Below are 17,025 nucleotides of genomic sequence, written 5' to 3'. Positions count from 1 at the left end.
AGGTGTTTTTTGTTCCACCACATCATGTGTGAGTTTTCCTGACAGGAATGATCCTTTGGAGTAGGAAGGTAAGAAATTGGCTTGAATACCAGATTTATAGAACATGTGGAAAAATATAGACACACATGCTTCGCTGCTATGAGCAACATTTAGATTATAAGGTATGCACAGTAGCAGCTGACACTGTTTGTATGCACACATATGTGCGCGCACACAGACACACACACACACACGCACACACACACACACACACACACACACACAAACACACACAAACACACACACACTCCATACATCTCATCATCAGACTATTACACATTCATGAGGAAGCTGACAGAATCAATCTTGGTATACAGGTGACCTTCACATGGATGGACCAGCTAACCGACCACCCAGCTAAAGACCTGTTGTGAGGTGGGTGGAAGGAATGGGAGCAGGGCTTGAGGTGTTGAGAGATGACTGATGCCATTGCCGTTGACACTGGACTCTGTCTGCCACTCAACACATCTGACAGAAAAGGTGACCTGTTACCAGTTGTCAGTGCAAGGAGAAGAGCCTGTCTGGGCTTCTGTTTGATTATAATACTGCAAAACTAAATACAACATACAATATTGAAAAAAGAGAAAAAAGGGAGAAAGCTAGACAGATGCCCAGACAGAGAGTCAAGGCCTGGACAAGCATCAATGATTCTGAGTGCCCAGGTAAAAGATAAGCAACCCACACAAGACTCGACTGAAGCTCATATAACTCTTTCATTCTGAGAGATAAATGTTTGATTTTCATTAGTAATTCAGCAGCAGCTCACTTGTGTCAAAGTCATCAGAAGAGCAGTTATGCATGTATTGGTATTCTCTTGCCAGGCTAGTGATTAGCACTGCCTGCGTAGGAGAGTAGAACAGAAATCTGAAAATGGTCCTCACACTAGAGGATACTTTTGATATTGAAACATTACAGCAGTCATGTATCCCATTTATTCCTTATGCATCTGTGTAGCCGCACTCTCTTGGGCTTGATCTAATACTACAGCGGAATGAGTCATGTACAACTATAACACACAGGGAAACACAGCAGACCTGGCTTCATGAAACTCCAGTGGGCCCTTCAGAGGAGGCAGGTAAAACATATCACTTATGCTCACCACAAAAGTGAAAGCCATTGACAATAGCTGGATGGCTCGCATTTCACAAATGCACAGTAACGTACACGGGGGTGGCTTAGATGGAGAAATGTGAACAATATTAGACACAGGTTACAATGATGCATTTTTATGGTCATGGATTGGGCTCACATTGCAACCTGTTGACAGTCCTCTTTGTGTGTCCTGTACTCGTCCTGCCTGTTTTGAGGCTGCACTGCAAGGGGCTTTGATATGCTGTTAGAATAAGGTGCACCTGTGGCTCGGGGGCTAGTAGCTCATAATAGACACACTACAATACCTCTTTTCTGCCTCAGCATTGAGAACATCCTAACATGGACTATTGACATAGCTCACATGTACCGTGATGTACTGGTTATTCTCATTGCACTTCCATTAAACCATTCTGTCACTGTCAAGTACAGGAGCGAGGGCTGGCTCATTAACACTGAAGCCATATTTGTAAAAACAATAAGTCTGTAAGATATTTCAAAATGAAAATGCTGACTGCTGTGCAAAAAAGTAACTTAGAATGGAAGTGTGAGTATCTATTCACTGCATCAATGCAGATAGTTTAGCAGAAGCCTGTAAGTGAGAGATAAGTAAGACGTTGGTGGGAGGAGAGTGAGAAATAGCCTCAAGAGAGTGAGAGGCAGGGAGTCAAAAGGAAGAAGAAAGAGGAAAGGAGTAAAATTCTTCCTTGGTTCTGGACAGCAGCCGTGATAAACCTATTAACCTTTCATTATGCAAAGCAACCAAATGAAAAATTTACTTCAATAAACATTTCATGAGTTCATGAGCAAATGCTCGGCTGGAACGGCTGAATGTTGTGCGCCAACACCACCCAGATAACCGATTGGGTATTAACGCTAATACCCGTGCCGTTCAGGGGACGTTAAACACAATGCCTCCTGGCCCAGCTGTCTTTAAAGCATGTTAATTAGAGAAGGAATCAATTAAGGCACTGTCGCTTTGGAAACCACAGTCACGCCATCGTAGAATTGTTGGTTGGCTGCTGTCCAAGGTAGTTTGTTGGTTTGTTTTGACTATGTAGGGATTGCAAAGACTGCCAGAGGTTTTTCTTTTTTTTTTCTCCCCAATTTCAGCTCCACAGTGGTGATTTCAAAAGTAACACACAGGAAACTTTATCATGATATTCCAACAACCGAGTGGAGAAGCAAAATTCTAATTTGGCCTTGGAGCCAGAGGAAGAGAGATATACAATATTCCAATATGATTTCTTAAGGACTTTTAAATGCTAATATGCAGTGGATGGCCTCTCTCTCTCCCTATCTGCTTTCTGGTAGAAAAGAAGGATTGTGTTGCTGCACTGAAGACCAGCTCTGGGTTTCAATGAGTCTCATAAGCAGTTTCTAAAACCTTCATAGATTGCATTTCATTCCTCCATCTCCTTTAGAGTAGAAGCAGTCATCACTTCGGGGGATGGCTCAGACGTGGTATATGCCAAGCTAAGTAGTTTTAATTAAAAACACCAATCAATCAATAAACTTTGATAAAAACAAACACTTTATGAAAGCCATGAAAATGATATACTCTGACATCAAATGACTCAGGACCCACAGACATATAGTCAACAAAATAAAGGGTGGCAATATTCTGGATGTGGGGAAAATGGAGGTTTGACTCGTCTATTGATGTCTTCAAAAACAACAGCAACCTTTAGAAGGCCCATTCCTCTGATCTGTCACACTGTAATGTGTACCAAGTGGGCTGCTTAAGTAGCTGCAGTCTAAAAATGTAATGTGCCACAAAGCATATATCCATTCTGACATTATTCTGACTGTCCAAGGCCCCAGAGGGACAGATGTCTTTGTTCCAACAAGACTCGGCCTCCTCTTTCTGGCATGTAAACAATGCTGAATATTGTTCAGCTGTTGGCTTAGGTAGTGCTCTGCTGCTACACACACACACACACACAAACACACACACACACACACACACACACACACACACACACACACACACACACAGCAGTCTATAGATATTGGGCACATATCATGGCAGTTAGGATATGAAAACTGCTCAGTGTGTTTCAGGTAAGTGAACCTTTACAGTTGTATAGGTATTCCCCCACTGGTCCGGGCTTTAAGTGAGAGAGGGTATCTTGATTTTATGTCCACTATAATTACTGAACTATACTGGGAAGGGTTATGGGGAAGAGACAGAAGTAGGTGTCCAGGAAAATGGACACCTACTTAAAGGAAAATTCTACCCTCGGATAATCTCATATTTCATTTTGCAATACATTTCTGTTGTATCCACCTTGATCAAGAATAGTGAGCAGAAAGACGGAGCTGGCTGATAATGTTGTGTAAGCAGGTGAGGGGGCTGAGAGTAGAGGGGGTGCGAAAACAAAAACAAGATGCCAGCCTCCCCACTTAAGTCTTGCCTTGAAATTACTTTGGCATCCACAGACAAATCAGGTATTCCCATACGGCTTTCAATGTACTCACAAAATATGCAATATTCTGTAGCCCTCCTCTCATCTTGCCAGCTGATCCCCCCCTCTCCCGCTCTTTTCAAAAGCATTCTTCAGTCAGAGATGATGGGGCAGGTTTGAGAGCACCGAGGGCTGAATTCCTGCGTGTATGTGTGTGTATCCTATTCACACTCAAATCCGTGGTGCCAGGAGTAACCAATCCCCTTCTGAAGGAGTTTGGAGGGAAGACAAGGCTGACAGAGAATGTGTGTGTGTGCGTGTGTATGTGTGTGTATGTGCAGTTTCATGGAGTAACAGAAAATGTGATAATATAAAATGTAAAAATGTGAAATGTGCACACCAGGGGATAGGATATGAATATTGCAACTGTGGCAGTGTGTGTGTGTGTGTGTGTGTGTGTGTGTGTGTGTGTGTCTGCGTGTGTGCGTGTGTGTGTGTGTGTGTGTGTGTGTGTGAACTGTTTGTCTGGGTTTGTGTGCCATGTGTAATCTCTGGGATAATGTTGGCAAAGTAGCGAACCAGGTTTATGGATCATAAGTCATAACATTTGTATGTGTGCATCAGGGTGTGTGCTCTTGTCCCTCCCTGGCAATTTACAGCAGTATCACCTCATTAAGGGCAGCCAGCATAGGGCCAGATTTAGCCAGAGAGAAGGATTAGGAGAAAGGGAGAAAAACCTGGATGAGAGAGAAGGAAAAAGTGACAGTAGGAATCCCTTAGAAAGTCTGCAGAAGTCTTCTTTTAAACTGAAATTCTCTCCATTCTCTCACACACACTCTCATAATGCTCAACTGGGGGAGAGAGAGAGAGACAGAGAGAGAGAGAGAGAGACAGAAAATAAGAGCGTGTGTGTGTGAGAATAAGAGTGTGTGTGTGTATGTGTGTATGGGTCTTTGTGTGTCCCTGGCCTCAGAAGAAGTGGCTGCAATTCTGTCTGCATCTCGAATTGCCTGACCAAGGAGAGACAACCAGAAGGGAAAAAAAAGAGAAGTATTTTCCAAGTATGTATGTGTGCGTGTGAGAGAGAGAGAGAGAGAGAGAGAGAGAGAGAGAGAGAGAGAGACAGAGAGAGATTGAGAATAACAGAGACAGACGGAAAGACAGAGCATGCTAGGGAGAGTGACAAGGTGCAAACAACAGCAACAGCAGATAGCTGCGCTGCTCGGCCATCCCTAGCTGCTGATTCAGTAAGCAGATATGATGTATTGTTTGTGTGGATTAATGGTGTATAATGCTGCCTGTTATGGCCAGCCAATCTCCAGACAGTTCTTAATTAACGCTGGGCCAGAGAGCCTTGGACCAACAGATAAAGAGGCTGAACTGGACAGCATTAGCAGGTCTCAGATACGGCACTTCGGCAAAAGCCTGCACTGCTTTCCATAATATGGAAAATCCAACTGATTCACATGTGAATCCAAAATCAAAAGTGCTTTTCTGTTGTTGTCCTTGTCCATGGTTAAAGATGGAACAGGATAAAAACCCATGATCCAAAGCTGACAGCCTGTTTATTTGCCTTGTTGACCTTTTCATGTGAAATCCATATCACACTGTAGATGATGAAAGGACAAAGAAGAAGAAGTAGTTTAAACACCAGATGCGTGACAATTCAGACTGACTGGCAAGTTCTCAATAACACAAGTGTACTGAATTGACTTAATTCTCAAAAGGTCGCTAACCACCTCACAAGGAAATAATTTACTGGATGTCGTGTGGATCATATCAGCTCAGGCAAAACATTTCTGGTAAAATAGGCGTGGGCACACCCACTCACTGTTATTGCTTAGCCAAGAGACTTTTAAAATTACAGAGAAGTCTCCTATCATGTGATGTGAGTCATGCTTTGAACACGTTTTTGAACAATAACAGAGCCACACACCCCTGCACTGGAAACGAGTGCAGGCCAGTAGCGTTGCTAAACGTTAGTGACACTTAATTGGCCATGAGCTCACACTAAACCTCATGAGTCAACTCACGGGACACTAAGCAACACACTGTGGAGTCAGGATGTCACGCCCTGCTCCTGTCAGGCACTGATTGAGACAGATTGTGTGTGTATGCATGTGTGTGTACACACTTGTGGCTCCTGTCAAACAAATGATGAAGATGCCGGTGAGCGGCGTATGGCAGTTTGAGCGACATCGACAATTTTCAGAGAGTGTGTTAGAACGGCTTCTTCACCTGCGAGCATCTAGCTAGCCAGTGAAAGGCCTGCTGCGTGGGATGTGAGGGTCAACAGTAAGCGAGGGGCGCTGCTGTCTTGCTGGGAAGCTACAGTATAGGCTTTCAGACTTCAAAGGGGGCTTCAGAGGTCCCTGGGGCAGTGGGCCGGTAGATTGTGAAGGGCCCTCCTGACATGGTACACCACCAGGGCGCTCGCTATGAGGGACGTCCATCATTATGGTCATCATTATCCCACCTATAGGCTTCATCGATGTGGATTTCTAAAGTACATATATACAGTGCATGTGTGAGAGAGAACAAGACAGAGATAAATAAATAAAGAGAGTTATCTATCTTTTATTGAAACATCTAACAGATCCGGAACAGCTCCTATAAACCGTCCACCCACCAGGAATAAATTTGCCTCAGAAAGCCAACACCCTCTCCTTCCTTCACTAATATTTACTAAAGCACTTTTCAAGCCCATGTAAAGCCACAGGAGCCTATAATCCCTGCTGCAGATAACCTTTGGTACGTGGTGTTATGACTTGGTCTAATCAAACGCACACCCTCTCGGGCTGAAAAGGGGATTTCACCGCAGAGCCTGATTCTTAAAACTACGTGCCAGAACCACAAACAGGTCACATGCCTTCACCACAAGACAAGAGTCACAGTCTTCATGGATGAGAGCAAATTTCTCATTTATGGCCCAACATGGAAAAACAGGCACAGTTGAGTGGATCCTTCAGTACTTCAGAATGGTATATTACATTAAAATGGTAAATAAAACATTTTGCCTGAATGATTGATTATTGACTCAAAACATGCAATTTGATCGAACCATTTTTGGTGCAGAACTTAAATGAGCCTTGGTTCATAAAGTTTGTTTCCCAGGCTAACAAAGTTAAGAGCCCTGGCCATAGAGACTTGTTGCTGTATCGTTGCCACAGCAGCAGCAACGAGCAGCAGGGCTCCTGTGAAGGCCAGCTCCATCATCTTCTTCAAGTGGAAAGAATCTGTCCCCTCCCTGTGACTGGCTGCCAGCTCAGCCCAAGCACTCTCTTCATCCCTGGCTTACACTAACTCTTTAAAGCTTAAAGCCGTCCTGACATGGCTGCAGGCGTGGCTAAACTTAAATGAGCCATATACTGTGAAGGCATAATAAAGTCCTCACATAACCAACTGGGGATGACTCTCATATATCCAGTGGGAGAAATGCTGATGAAAAGGGACTAAATGTTTTGAGTAGCCTACATGTGCTTTAACAGTTAACCAAACCGTTTTTTATTTCATTTTCCAGTCCTCTACCAAGCATGCACAAACATATTTTTGTGAGAGAACAGAGCAGACAGTGACTCTGAGTACCTACACTAACTTATGGATCTAGGAATCGATTGGATCCACAGAGGGGATGTGCTGTGTGTGTGTGTGTCCAGTGTATGAAGCACGTGTGCTCCCTGGGGACGGACCTGGCCGGGCCAAAGGCCAAACCAGACGGCAAAGCAGTAGTCGATCCCATCAATCACACACACAACAGGCCTCTCTGTACCGTTTCAACGCTGGACTCTCTCCAACTCACCATCCAACATCTCCCCGAAGCACAGCTTTCACCATCTCTAATGATGCCATCCGTGTTTGTGCGTGTACGTGTGTGTGTTTGTGTGCGTGTGAGAGAGAGAGAGAGAGAGAGAGAGAGAGAGATGGAGAGAGAAAGAGAGAGAGAGAGAGGGAGAGGGGGAATGAGTGTGTGTCTGAGTGTTTTTCTCCTGCACTGCATGTTGCCACTGATGAGACACATACACTAAACTGCAAATTGACAAGCTGACAAACGATCTGGTCTTAAAACTCGCATGGAAACAGATAGACCATTGTAAGAGAATCCCCACCCAAAAACAGCTGGGCTGATGGCCGGGAATCAAAAATCCCCTTTGAAACATTTATTGTCCACATTAGTAATATTTACAGGCAGAGAGAGAGAGCGAGGATAGTGGGAGAAGATACACAGAGGAGGACTATAACTCGGCCTATTCATTTAATGGACCATTTTATAGGTCAAGAGATTAGAGGGCTTGCCTCTCAAATCTCTTGTGTGTGTGTGTGTGTGTGTGTGTGTGTGTACACACACAATTTTTTTGTTAACATAATCTTTTTGGAAACAAACCTTTCTTTCTCTACAGGCTACAGTCAATGAAGGAATATACAGGGGAATTTAAAATAAATACATAAAATAAAATATTATATACAAGTACTATATATATTATAATAATAATATATTATTATTTATAATATATTATTATATAATAATATATATAATTATATTACAAGTATTATAATAATATAATACAACTTAATAATTCAATATTTAAATAAACAGATTAAATTAAATATATAACATTTATTCATCTAATCATCCATTAATTTATTAATTTAAGTGTGTGCGATGAAACAAATCAATACAAATAAATAAATATGTATAAATATATAAAAAATATATTCATGGGTGGGCAAATATTTATTTAGAGATTTTGTTGATATAGTGGGAGACATGTTCGCATTAGCTTACAAAAATGGAAGCAATTGGTCATTCTCCCCTTTTTTTTTGAGCAATTTGCGTGAAGGCGTTTCTGAAAAAATTCAACCAATCATTCAGCTGTCTGACTCTGATGGATGAACTTAACAGATATATTTATGTCATTGTATGTGCCACACTTGCAACGTTGAAATAAATAAATGAGTAGATAATTATTTAAATAATATACATTTAATGGATTGGTTATTTATTAATACAATTATTTATTTCATGATGCTTTTTTTGCTGACATTTCACAATTTTATTAATTATGCAGACATGTATACTGTATATATTTATGCTGACATTTCACAATTTAATTAATTATATATTTATATAGTCCAAATAATTCCTCCATAGCAGTGACTGGTAAGTCTCATAATTCAGTACTTTCACTACTTTAGAAGCCAACTAGGATTTTAGAATAGAAAAGGATCTCCAAACGATGGTTGATCACTTGCCAAAGTGGCTGGTAGCCTAAACAAATTTAGGAATAAGATTCAGTAGTATTTGGCAATGTCCACCCTTTGTGTGTATGTGTGTGTGTGTCTGGCTGTATCTGGCTGTGCGGGTGTGAGTGCATGTGTGAGTGCCTCCATAATTACGTGTGTAAACCATTTCCTCCTATATGTCATACCACCACCCACCTACACACACACACACACACACACACACATTCATGTGTGGCTATGAGTGCTTTAAGAGGAAAATGTCACGGCTGGACCAGGGGTCAGAGACTATGTGATACAACAGCAGCAGTTTCCAAATCCTCTTAGTGCCACAGTGCTCCGACGAGGGATTGACTGCTCTCCACCAGTCTGTCATAATATATGCGTCTCAACCTCACTAATCTCGGGAATGGAGATTATTCAAATTAGTGAAATGTTCAGATTAGGGAAGTTCATTGAAACACCTGTGCAAAGCTTCGTCAAAAAGTGAATACACAGTGAATAAACTACATAAAGTACTCAATATTGCCATCTTCTATCAACTATCCTACTTTTTCCTCAGAGCATGTGATTTTTTTTCTAAAGAAATACATTCATTTATCTCTGAAAATGGACAATGCATTTCCTGGCTATTAAGGGCCATTGTATGTCTCGTTCTATTTTAGGATTTGCCCTTCACTAATGCTGGTGCAATTTCCTAAAAAAAACATAATTCATTATCTTGTGGGAAAGGTGTTTCAGTAATCTTAGCACGTGTGTAACACACATTGTATCAAAATGTTTTCACTTACACAATAACACATAGCATGTAGGTATGTCTGTGTCCAAGAAGAAGCACTATCACCCTTGAAAAAGAGGCATTTGTGCTGCTAAATAGTACAATTCAGTAGACAAAGGCCACGCAGACAATAATACCAAGTATTGCCGCTCCAACCTGTCAAAGGCCTTCGTAGCATCTAAGGATAGTTAAGAGCCTACATAGGTTGTATGCAGAGGATGTGATTCTGACCAAAACCAGTTTTATCTAAATTAATCAGTTTAAATATTAACCAGGGTAAATACTGACCAGGCCATTTAGTTGCAGTCACAGTTAAAATATTAAAGTTATATATGTTAAAATGTCTTAAATTAGAGGTCAAAACATTTTAACTGTAAGCATTTAGAGGTCAAAACATTTTAACTGTAAGCATCAACAGGGATATTCAACCAACTGAGTGCTGTTTGAAGCATATTTTTGCAACTCTCCATGCAGTTATCTGTCATTATGTCTTTGCTTAACCAGACTTTTTAGGAAGTCAGAGTGTTAAATAAATAATATTTTAAGGTAGACATACTGTAAGTGTGTGAAACTGTCTGTGTGCAAGCATGTGTGAGAAAATGTATTTGTGCACTGTTTAATTATGCTGGGTGCATCTTGGAAAGGCTGGCAGATTATACAGTTCAACACTCTGTGATCCTACGCTGTGCTCTTATCTGGCACACACACAAAAGCTCAGCCAAGCTCTGCCACCTGGTCTAGAATCAAGGTAGGCTTTTCAACCCTGTAAATGTCAACAGGACACCCGCTCAACTCCGCGTAGTTACCATGACAACAGGGTACTTGGCAGCCACCATGCACTGCATGATGGGATGTTGGGGTGTGACAGCAATGATCTTGAGCTGTCAGTGGCAGACAGGTGGACAGGCTGGCGGAGAGATACGCGCAAAATACAAGATATAGGCAAACAGAGAAAGAAAAAAAAAAAAGAGAGAGAGAGAGAGAGAGAGAGAGAGAGAGAAGAAAGTGGGAGAAGAAAGAGGGAGATGAGGGTGAGACAAGGAGAAAGAAAGATATTGACAGAATATAGAGAGAAATAAGAACAAGAAAGAAAGGAATAGATGGCACAATGTCAAATATTAACAGAGTAAAAGAGAGGACGAATGAGAAGGGCAGACAGTTTGTTTGGGAGGAGAGTAGGACAATATCAGCAATCAATGAGGGGCTGAAATGGGAAAAAAGCCAGAGAAAAAAAGAGGGATATAGAGATAGAAAGCGAGAGATGGCCGGTGCACTATCTGTGGGCAGGATTTTCAGGGCAACAAAAGGGCAGCCGGGCAGAGGGGAACCGAATCCGGGTCCGTTTGTCTCCCCAAATGGCCTCTAGGGACTGTGTGAAATGGCTCTTTTCTTCCTGGCCCCTTTCAGCCCTAAACCCCATCTACATGACAAACAGTGTCACTTTGAAGCAGCTTGTGTCATCTCTGCCTATCTGTCACTCACTCCTGACCTTTTGCTCCTGCCTCTCATCTTTCTTTCTTTTTTTTTCTTTTCCACAGTCATTCACTTTTTTTTTTTTATCACTGTCTCCCTTTCACCCTCCATCATTCTCATTCATCTTTGATATCTGCCTCAAAACAAGCCTCCCAATCTGAAGAAACTGGTGAGGAGGGTTTCAACAATTCCTCGGACTCTGTGTTGTGCTCTTTGAGGTTTATAGTGTCTTGACAACAGCCCTATCATTCAAGATTTAAGGGCTGTTTGCTTACTCAATATTTTAATGAATGCAGCAGTGCTGACTAATGACACAGAAAACCTTGTAGTCACCCACTGGGCCAAAACAAATGAATGAACAAGCGAAAGAAAGGCTTAAGACCAAAGACCCCCTCCCCTTGATTTTGTCAGAGAGGACAAAAAACAAGCAAAAACCAACCTAGTACTCACATGATTTACAGTCTGTCGATTGTAAAGCCGACTTAATCACTGATATGCTGGACATCTAACTTTGGATAGGAACACACATGAGGTGAATATGTGTAAAAACAACTCAATGTTATATTAAATTTGGATGTGTGTTGAGAGTTGCCTGGATGCTGTGCAGCAGTCCTACCTGGTTGAAGCGCTCCAGCCTCTCCTTGACCTCGGCCATGGTGGGGTTAGGGCTGCGAACTTTGACCTCTGGGTTCTGCCTCTGGGCCTGCAGACCATTTCCTACCACTCTGCCAGTATAGCTGTTAGGGAAAAAAAGGATGCAGGGAGGGAAAGATATAGAAAGACATATTAGAATCCCTTTTGAAAACAAACAAACAAACAAACAACAGCAAACAAACAAACAGCCTAGAGCACCTAAAGCTGGTTGATGGTCAGAGCTGGGAAGAGATGGTCTGATCTGGTTAAGGTGGTAAATGAGAACACTGATGCTGGTAGACCGGCTAAGACTAAAATATATACTGAGCTGGTCATCAGATAAACCAGCATTTTCAGCAGGGATAGATTTTAGATTCAAAGTCTTGCCTCACCAATTCAACATCTTAAATATCTGTCGACATATCCATATGTCATATGTCATTTTTTTCATAAAAAAACCCACTCATCACTAAGAATTAGGCACTATACTAGTTTTTATTCCATTTGATGCCATCAACATTTTCAGTTTTTAAAACCTACCATTGTATGATCAACGTCTAGTTTTGATTAGTCATAATTATTTTAAAAGCATTTAGTAATAACAACAATGTTGACATATTATTTGGAATAAAAACTTGATTAGCAACAGCAGAATAGTGACAAGTAAAAATGAGAATAGGGACTGGTGACTAAAAAATAATGGCTAATTTTTAGTGACCAGAGCTTCTTAGGGAATGAATGAGGAAAATTAAGTACTCAGACTGCACTCTGCCAGCGGCACAGACGCACATCAGAAATTACCCTGCCTCACTGAGGAAGTGCAAGTACATGTACTTTCAAACCCATTAACAGTGGAGGGAGAAGATGTTAATGTTGAAACTCACTCACTCTCACTTTCTTGCCCTCTTTCTCACTCTAATGCTCTTACACTCATGCACACACACACACACACACACACACACACAAACCCGCCAACAAAAACACACACACACACACACACAGTAGGTTGAAGGCAGAGTGATCCAAAAAACTTAAAAAGAGCAGTGGGGAGGAGGAACACCAGTCCTATATGTGCTGGCATCAACTCAAATGATGCTTTCCTTTTAAGTGTTCCACTGCCAGCACAAGGCTGATAAAGTGATTTCACTTATGGTAATCTCAGGCAGACTGAATCTACGAGTAGCAAAGTGTGGACGTGTGTGTGTGTGTGTGTGTGTGTGTGTGTGTGTGCGTATGCACGTGTCAGCATCTGTAAATCGGTGTGTGTGTGCGTGCACGTATTTGTATATTTTCATGTGAATATGTGTGGTAGCGATCATAAAAGTGCTGAACTTGAGAATCTCTGGCCTGTGATCTAAGCAATGTCTTGATAAGGTCTATGCTCCTTCATCTTGCTGAAACAGCACTTTACAGGGGGCCCATAAAAATGCTAAAATTTCTCCTCGCTTTACCCTCTGTCTCTCCACATTTCTCTCCATCCCTCTATCTTCTTTATTTCCCGTGCCTCCCTGCATCCCCCTCCCCTCGCGTTCCTGCAGTTTGCTTAGCTAATGCCCTCCCCACTGTCTGCTCTGACAACAAATGAAGCTCTTAATTGCACCTGCGGCTCTGAATCCTGTCTTGACAAGAGGGAAACAATCGATAGCTTTTGGACTTTCAGCTTCCCCCCTCTGACATAAATGATTAATTGAAAAATCAAACGGCTCCCTAAGCACTGGCTGAAAGTCGAGGCCTGTGCGTTAGCGGGTGTGTGTGTGTCTGTCTTAAGGCTTGGCTTGGGATGACAGTATTGTGCGGAACTGAACTCATCAGATGGGAGGCTAATGAAAGGGAAATGTCAGGGTGTGTTTGGCAGTGTGTTAGACCTGGGACATTTCATTGCAGGGTATGTTTGATATTAGGTAGAAGATGTGACAGCTGACCACAGCAGGACATCCCAGAGCTGATTACCTGATAGACACATAATTGGTGTCTGCGCTGTAAATTTCTGGACAGATCTGGAGCAGACATCAGATGCTACGATAAGACTACTGCCAAAGGCCAATAACGACCTGTTTCAACACAGTTCTCCCTATAGCCCTATCTCTGTCTTTTTCCTAGCCTGAATTCCAAGGCACACATTTAGCACGGTGCTTTCAATCTCTTTTTCTCTGAGTAAAATGTGACAGCGAACATAGCGCAGCACAGATTGTGAAAGGCAGAAGAAAAGATCGCAGCAACTGAAGAACGTCACTCTTTTTGTGTGTGGATGTCAAGTGATTAACAGCTCTCTGCGATCAATAGTCCCCATTCTCCTCTGGTGTTCTCAAAGGCTCGACCTCAACAAACACGTAAAAATACACAATAATGAATACCTACACGTGTGCAATTTCTGACTCATCGCTCTCTGACTCCTTTTTACGGAACTGACTCATTCCAGTGTGATTATCCCCCTGAAGCGCTTTCCTACAGGCTGCTTTGTCTGTTCTGCTCTCTCCCTCTGCCTGGAGCAGAGCCTAGCAGTGACCTCCACTCCCTCCAGCTGACCCAAAACTGACCTGACTTGGCCTGTTAAAAGTTCCTACAGGAATGCTCAGGGATTGCAATGTAGAATAGAAAAATTGAATATTTTTTTCAAGGTGTGCAGCGAGAGAAAAAAAAAAAAGGTGGTGCATTTGGGAGTGTGCTGTCAGAGCACGGCTTATTTTCCACCACCGTTCCACAAAAGAGTGCACACAATTACTGGCAAATCCAAAGATGAGCCAAAAAGACCGTATGAAAGAAACATAAGCAAGCTGGTTAGATTCTGATTGTTCTAATTGTTCTAATTGTTCAATTCTAATGCATTTGTGTTGCTGCAAACTGTGTGCAGAGATCTATGCCAGGATCCCATGGCTCTGATGTACTGAGATGAAACTTACTGGATGTGGTTATCAATTGTAGGAATACAAAATACATTTTTGTTGCAATTCTGTGTCAATGATACAGTTATTTTAGCACAAAAACATAACGGAAGGCTAATAAAAAAAAGGCTGTTAAATATGGTTGATGCTGAAACCCATTTACATGCATTAATTATGTCAAGACTTAATTATTGTAATTTTTTGTTTTCTGGCCTACCAAACTCCAGTCTTCAAAACCTTCAACTCGCACAAAATGTTGCCGCTAGAATATTAATTAAAACTAGAAAAATTTACCACATTACACCCATTTTGACCTCCCTTCACTGGCTCCCAATTCCAGACAGATCTTCAAGGTATAAATCGCTACAGGGGCTAGCACTATTATTTTTATTTAACCTCGTCGCCTGTTGTGTGCTCCCTTGTGCCCTCCAATGGCAGGACACTGGCTAACTTACTGTCCCAAGAATCAAGAAAAAATTGGCAGGCAGCAAAGCGTTTTCCTACTGAGCTGATCTTTGGAACCGACTTCCCCCTGCAGTTAAGGAGGCGAATTCTTTGGAAATCCAAACTCTCAATCTATTTTCACTGCCATATGACCAACCCTTGCCCTGTCTAGTTTGGGACCAACACAGTCTCTTCTCTTACCTTAGTTTAGACAGCATTAATATAGGAAGCGGCCGTTGGGAACCCAGTCTAGGGCTGCCTCTTGGTTGCTGCATCATTACACTCACTGTCTGCTGTCTGTGTGTGTGTGTGTGACTGTCTATTTGTCTTTACTCTTTCAGACACCTCTCGCATGCAGTGATTTTACCTGGCAGTGGACGCAGGTGCTGCCCTAGCTTTTGTGGATGCTACCGCTGGCAGAAGTCCCATATTTCTATTGCTTTTTTCTGTGGTTTGTTTTGTTTCCTTGCATTTCATTTTGTTAACTTCATTCCAACCCATTGCTTTGCAGCAGTTATAGATTTACTCAATTGAAATGAAAGAACTTCTGTCGGAGAGTAACACATTGGGCCTCATGCAAGAACCACTCGTAGGCACAGATTCATTCTTAAATAACTTGTACGAGCGATTTAACAGAACTTGCCGCATTCACCAATTTTCTCGTATTTACAATTTTCTCTTAGGTATGAACAAAATGTACGTGTGGTCCAGACCTGTCGTACGAGTCACGTACAATCAACCTGGCGTTCTCCAAAGCAAAAAAGAAACTTTGTTGTTGACTAATGGATTGTATCTCTGTCACTTCTGAAATTTTGAGTTTGAATATATAAATTACACTGTAAAGTAGGCCTAATGTATAATCATGTTGAGCTTAACCAGTACAGTGGTTACAGCAACAGGAAAAATAGCAAGGGAGCACTGATGGCTTTTTCAAAAGAAGGTTGTGCGTCATTTATTTTAAGTATCCATGTGGGTTAGTAGCCTATAAGTGCGCTCAATACAAAGACAAAACAAAAAACACTAATAATTGCCAGGTTATTTGACAAACACTCAGATGAGACAAAGGAAAGGTTAGATTGTATTGGGGTAAATACATTATAGAAGGAGATATATCTGATTTATAGGCTATTTTACTCCAGTTGATAACTTTAATGTGGGTAAGTGCAAGTGAATCAAAAATTTTTATTCTCATGAACGCGCATTCATTTAGAACAGGTGAAATTCATCACGTTTACGCAGGTCAGTTACGACAGTTTTCTGAAGATACAAGCGTTTGGTGAATCTGACGTGGCATACTCGTACTAGTCCACCTCACGAAAAAAGTAAGAGAAATTTAAGATAAGAATACGAAAATGTTCTTGCATGAGGCCTATTGAGTGTGATCCTGGCCTAAGTTTATTGGTAAATCTCACTTTGAATTGAATACTACTACTTCAACAAATGTATGACCGATCCACCGATCCTCTTCAAATCCCTTTGAAATGCTCTGTCAAGCATCAGTGCTTGCTTCTGCACTTCAGAGGATTTCCTGGTATAGGTTGAATCTGGTTCTATAGAGTGAACTCTATAGAAGAAGTGAGAGGGTGGAGACTATAGAGTGAACTCTATAGTAGTGGGATGTTCTCCACTGAAGGTCAAGACTTGCCTTGAGGCAAGGTCTCTGATGATGTGGAGAGAGGACACATACCAGTGCACTGTGTGTGTGTGTGTATGTGTGTGTGTGCATTAATCTGTCAGTAAAAATTTCAGGCCACCTGTGCCGATAACATGCAAAACAACAGCCTAACTACTACTGACTGAGAATGTATGAGAAATCTCATCATGGCTGTTGCTTCAGATTCATACCAATACTAACTGATGGCTCGACTTATGAAGGCACGTGTGTGTGTGTGTGTGTGTGTGTGTGTGTGTGTGTGTGTTTGTGCGTGTGCATGTGTCTGTGTTTACTGTTTCAAGATGCAGTCTTCAGAAGATACAGGGCATTATTGACCCATATATAATTGGCCGATCAATTGGACTAAAGCTGATTCTGTCAAACAGT

The 17,025-nt window shown here is 41.8% G+C and overlaps 1 protein-coding gene across 1 annotated transcript in view; it reads right to left on the bottom strand.

The window, feature by feature from the left end:
• The window catches only part of LOC139653834 (glypican-5-like), a 97,939-nt gene that overhangs the window by 22,032 nt on the left and 58,882 nt on the right, over window positions 1-17,025 (bottom strand). The window contains exon 7 of the mRNA XM_071530824.1: window positions 11,642-11,762. Coding sequence (XP_071386925.1) covers window positions 11,642-11,762 — 121 coding nt within the window. The remainder of the gene's footprint in view (window positions 1-11,641; window positions 11,763-17,025) is intronic.

Source organism: Centroberyx affinis, unplaced genomic scaffold (genome assembly GCF_046629955.1).
Source record: "Centroberyx affinis isolate AG114_WGS23_722 - 3 ecotype Tasmania unplaced genomic scaffold, CSIRO-AGI_Caff_v1 ptg001983l_1, whole genome shotgun sequence".
Classification (NCBI taxonomy): domain Eukaryota; kingdom Metazoa; phylum Chordata; class Actinopteri; order Beryciformes; family Berycidae; genus Centroberyx; species Centroberyx affinis.
Note: the sequence above shows the minus strand (reverse complement) of the source record. Positions and strands in the feature narration are given on the sequence as shown.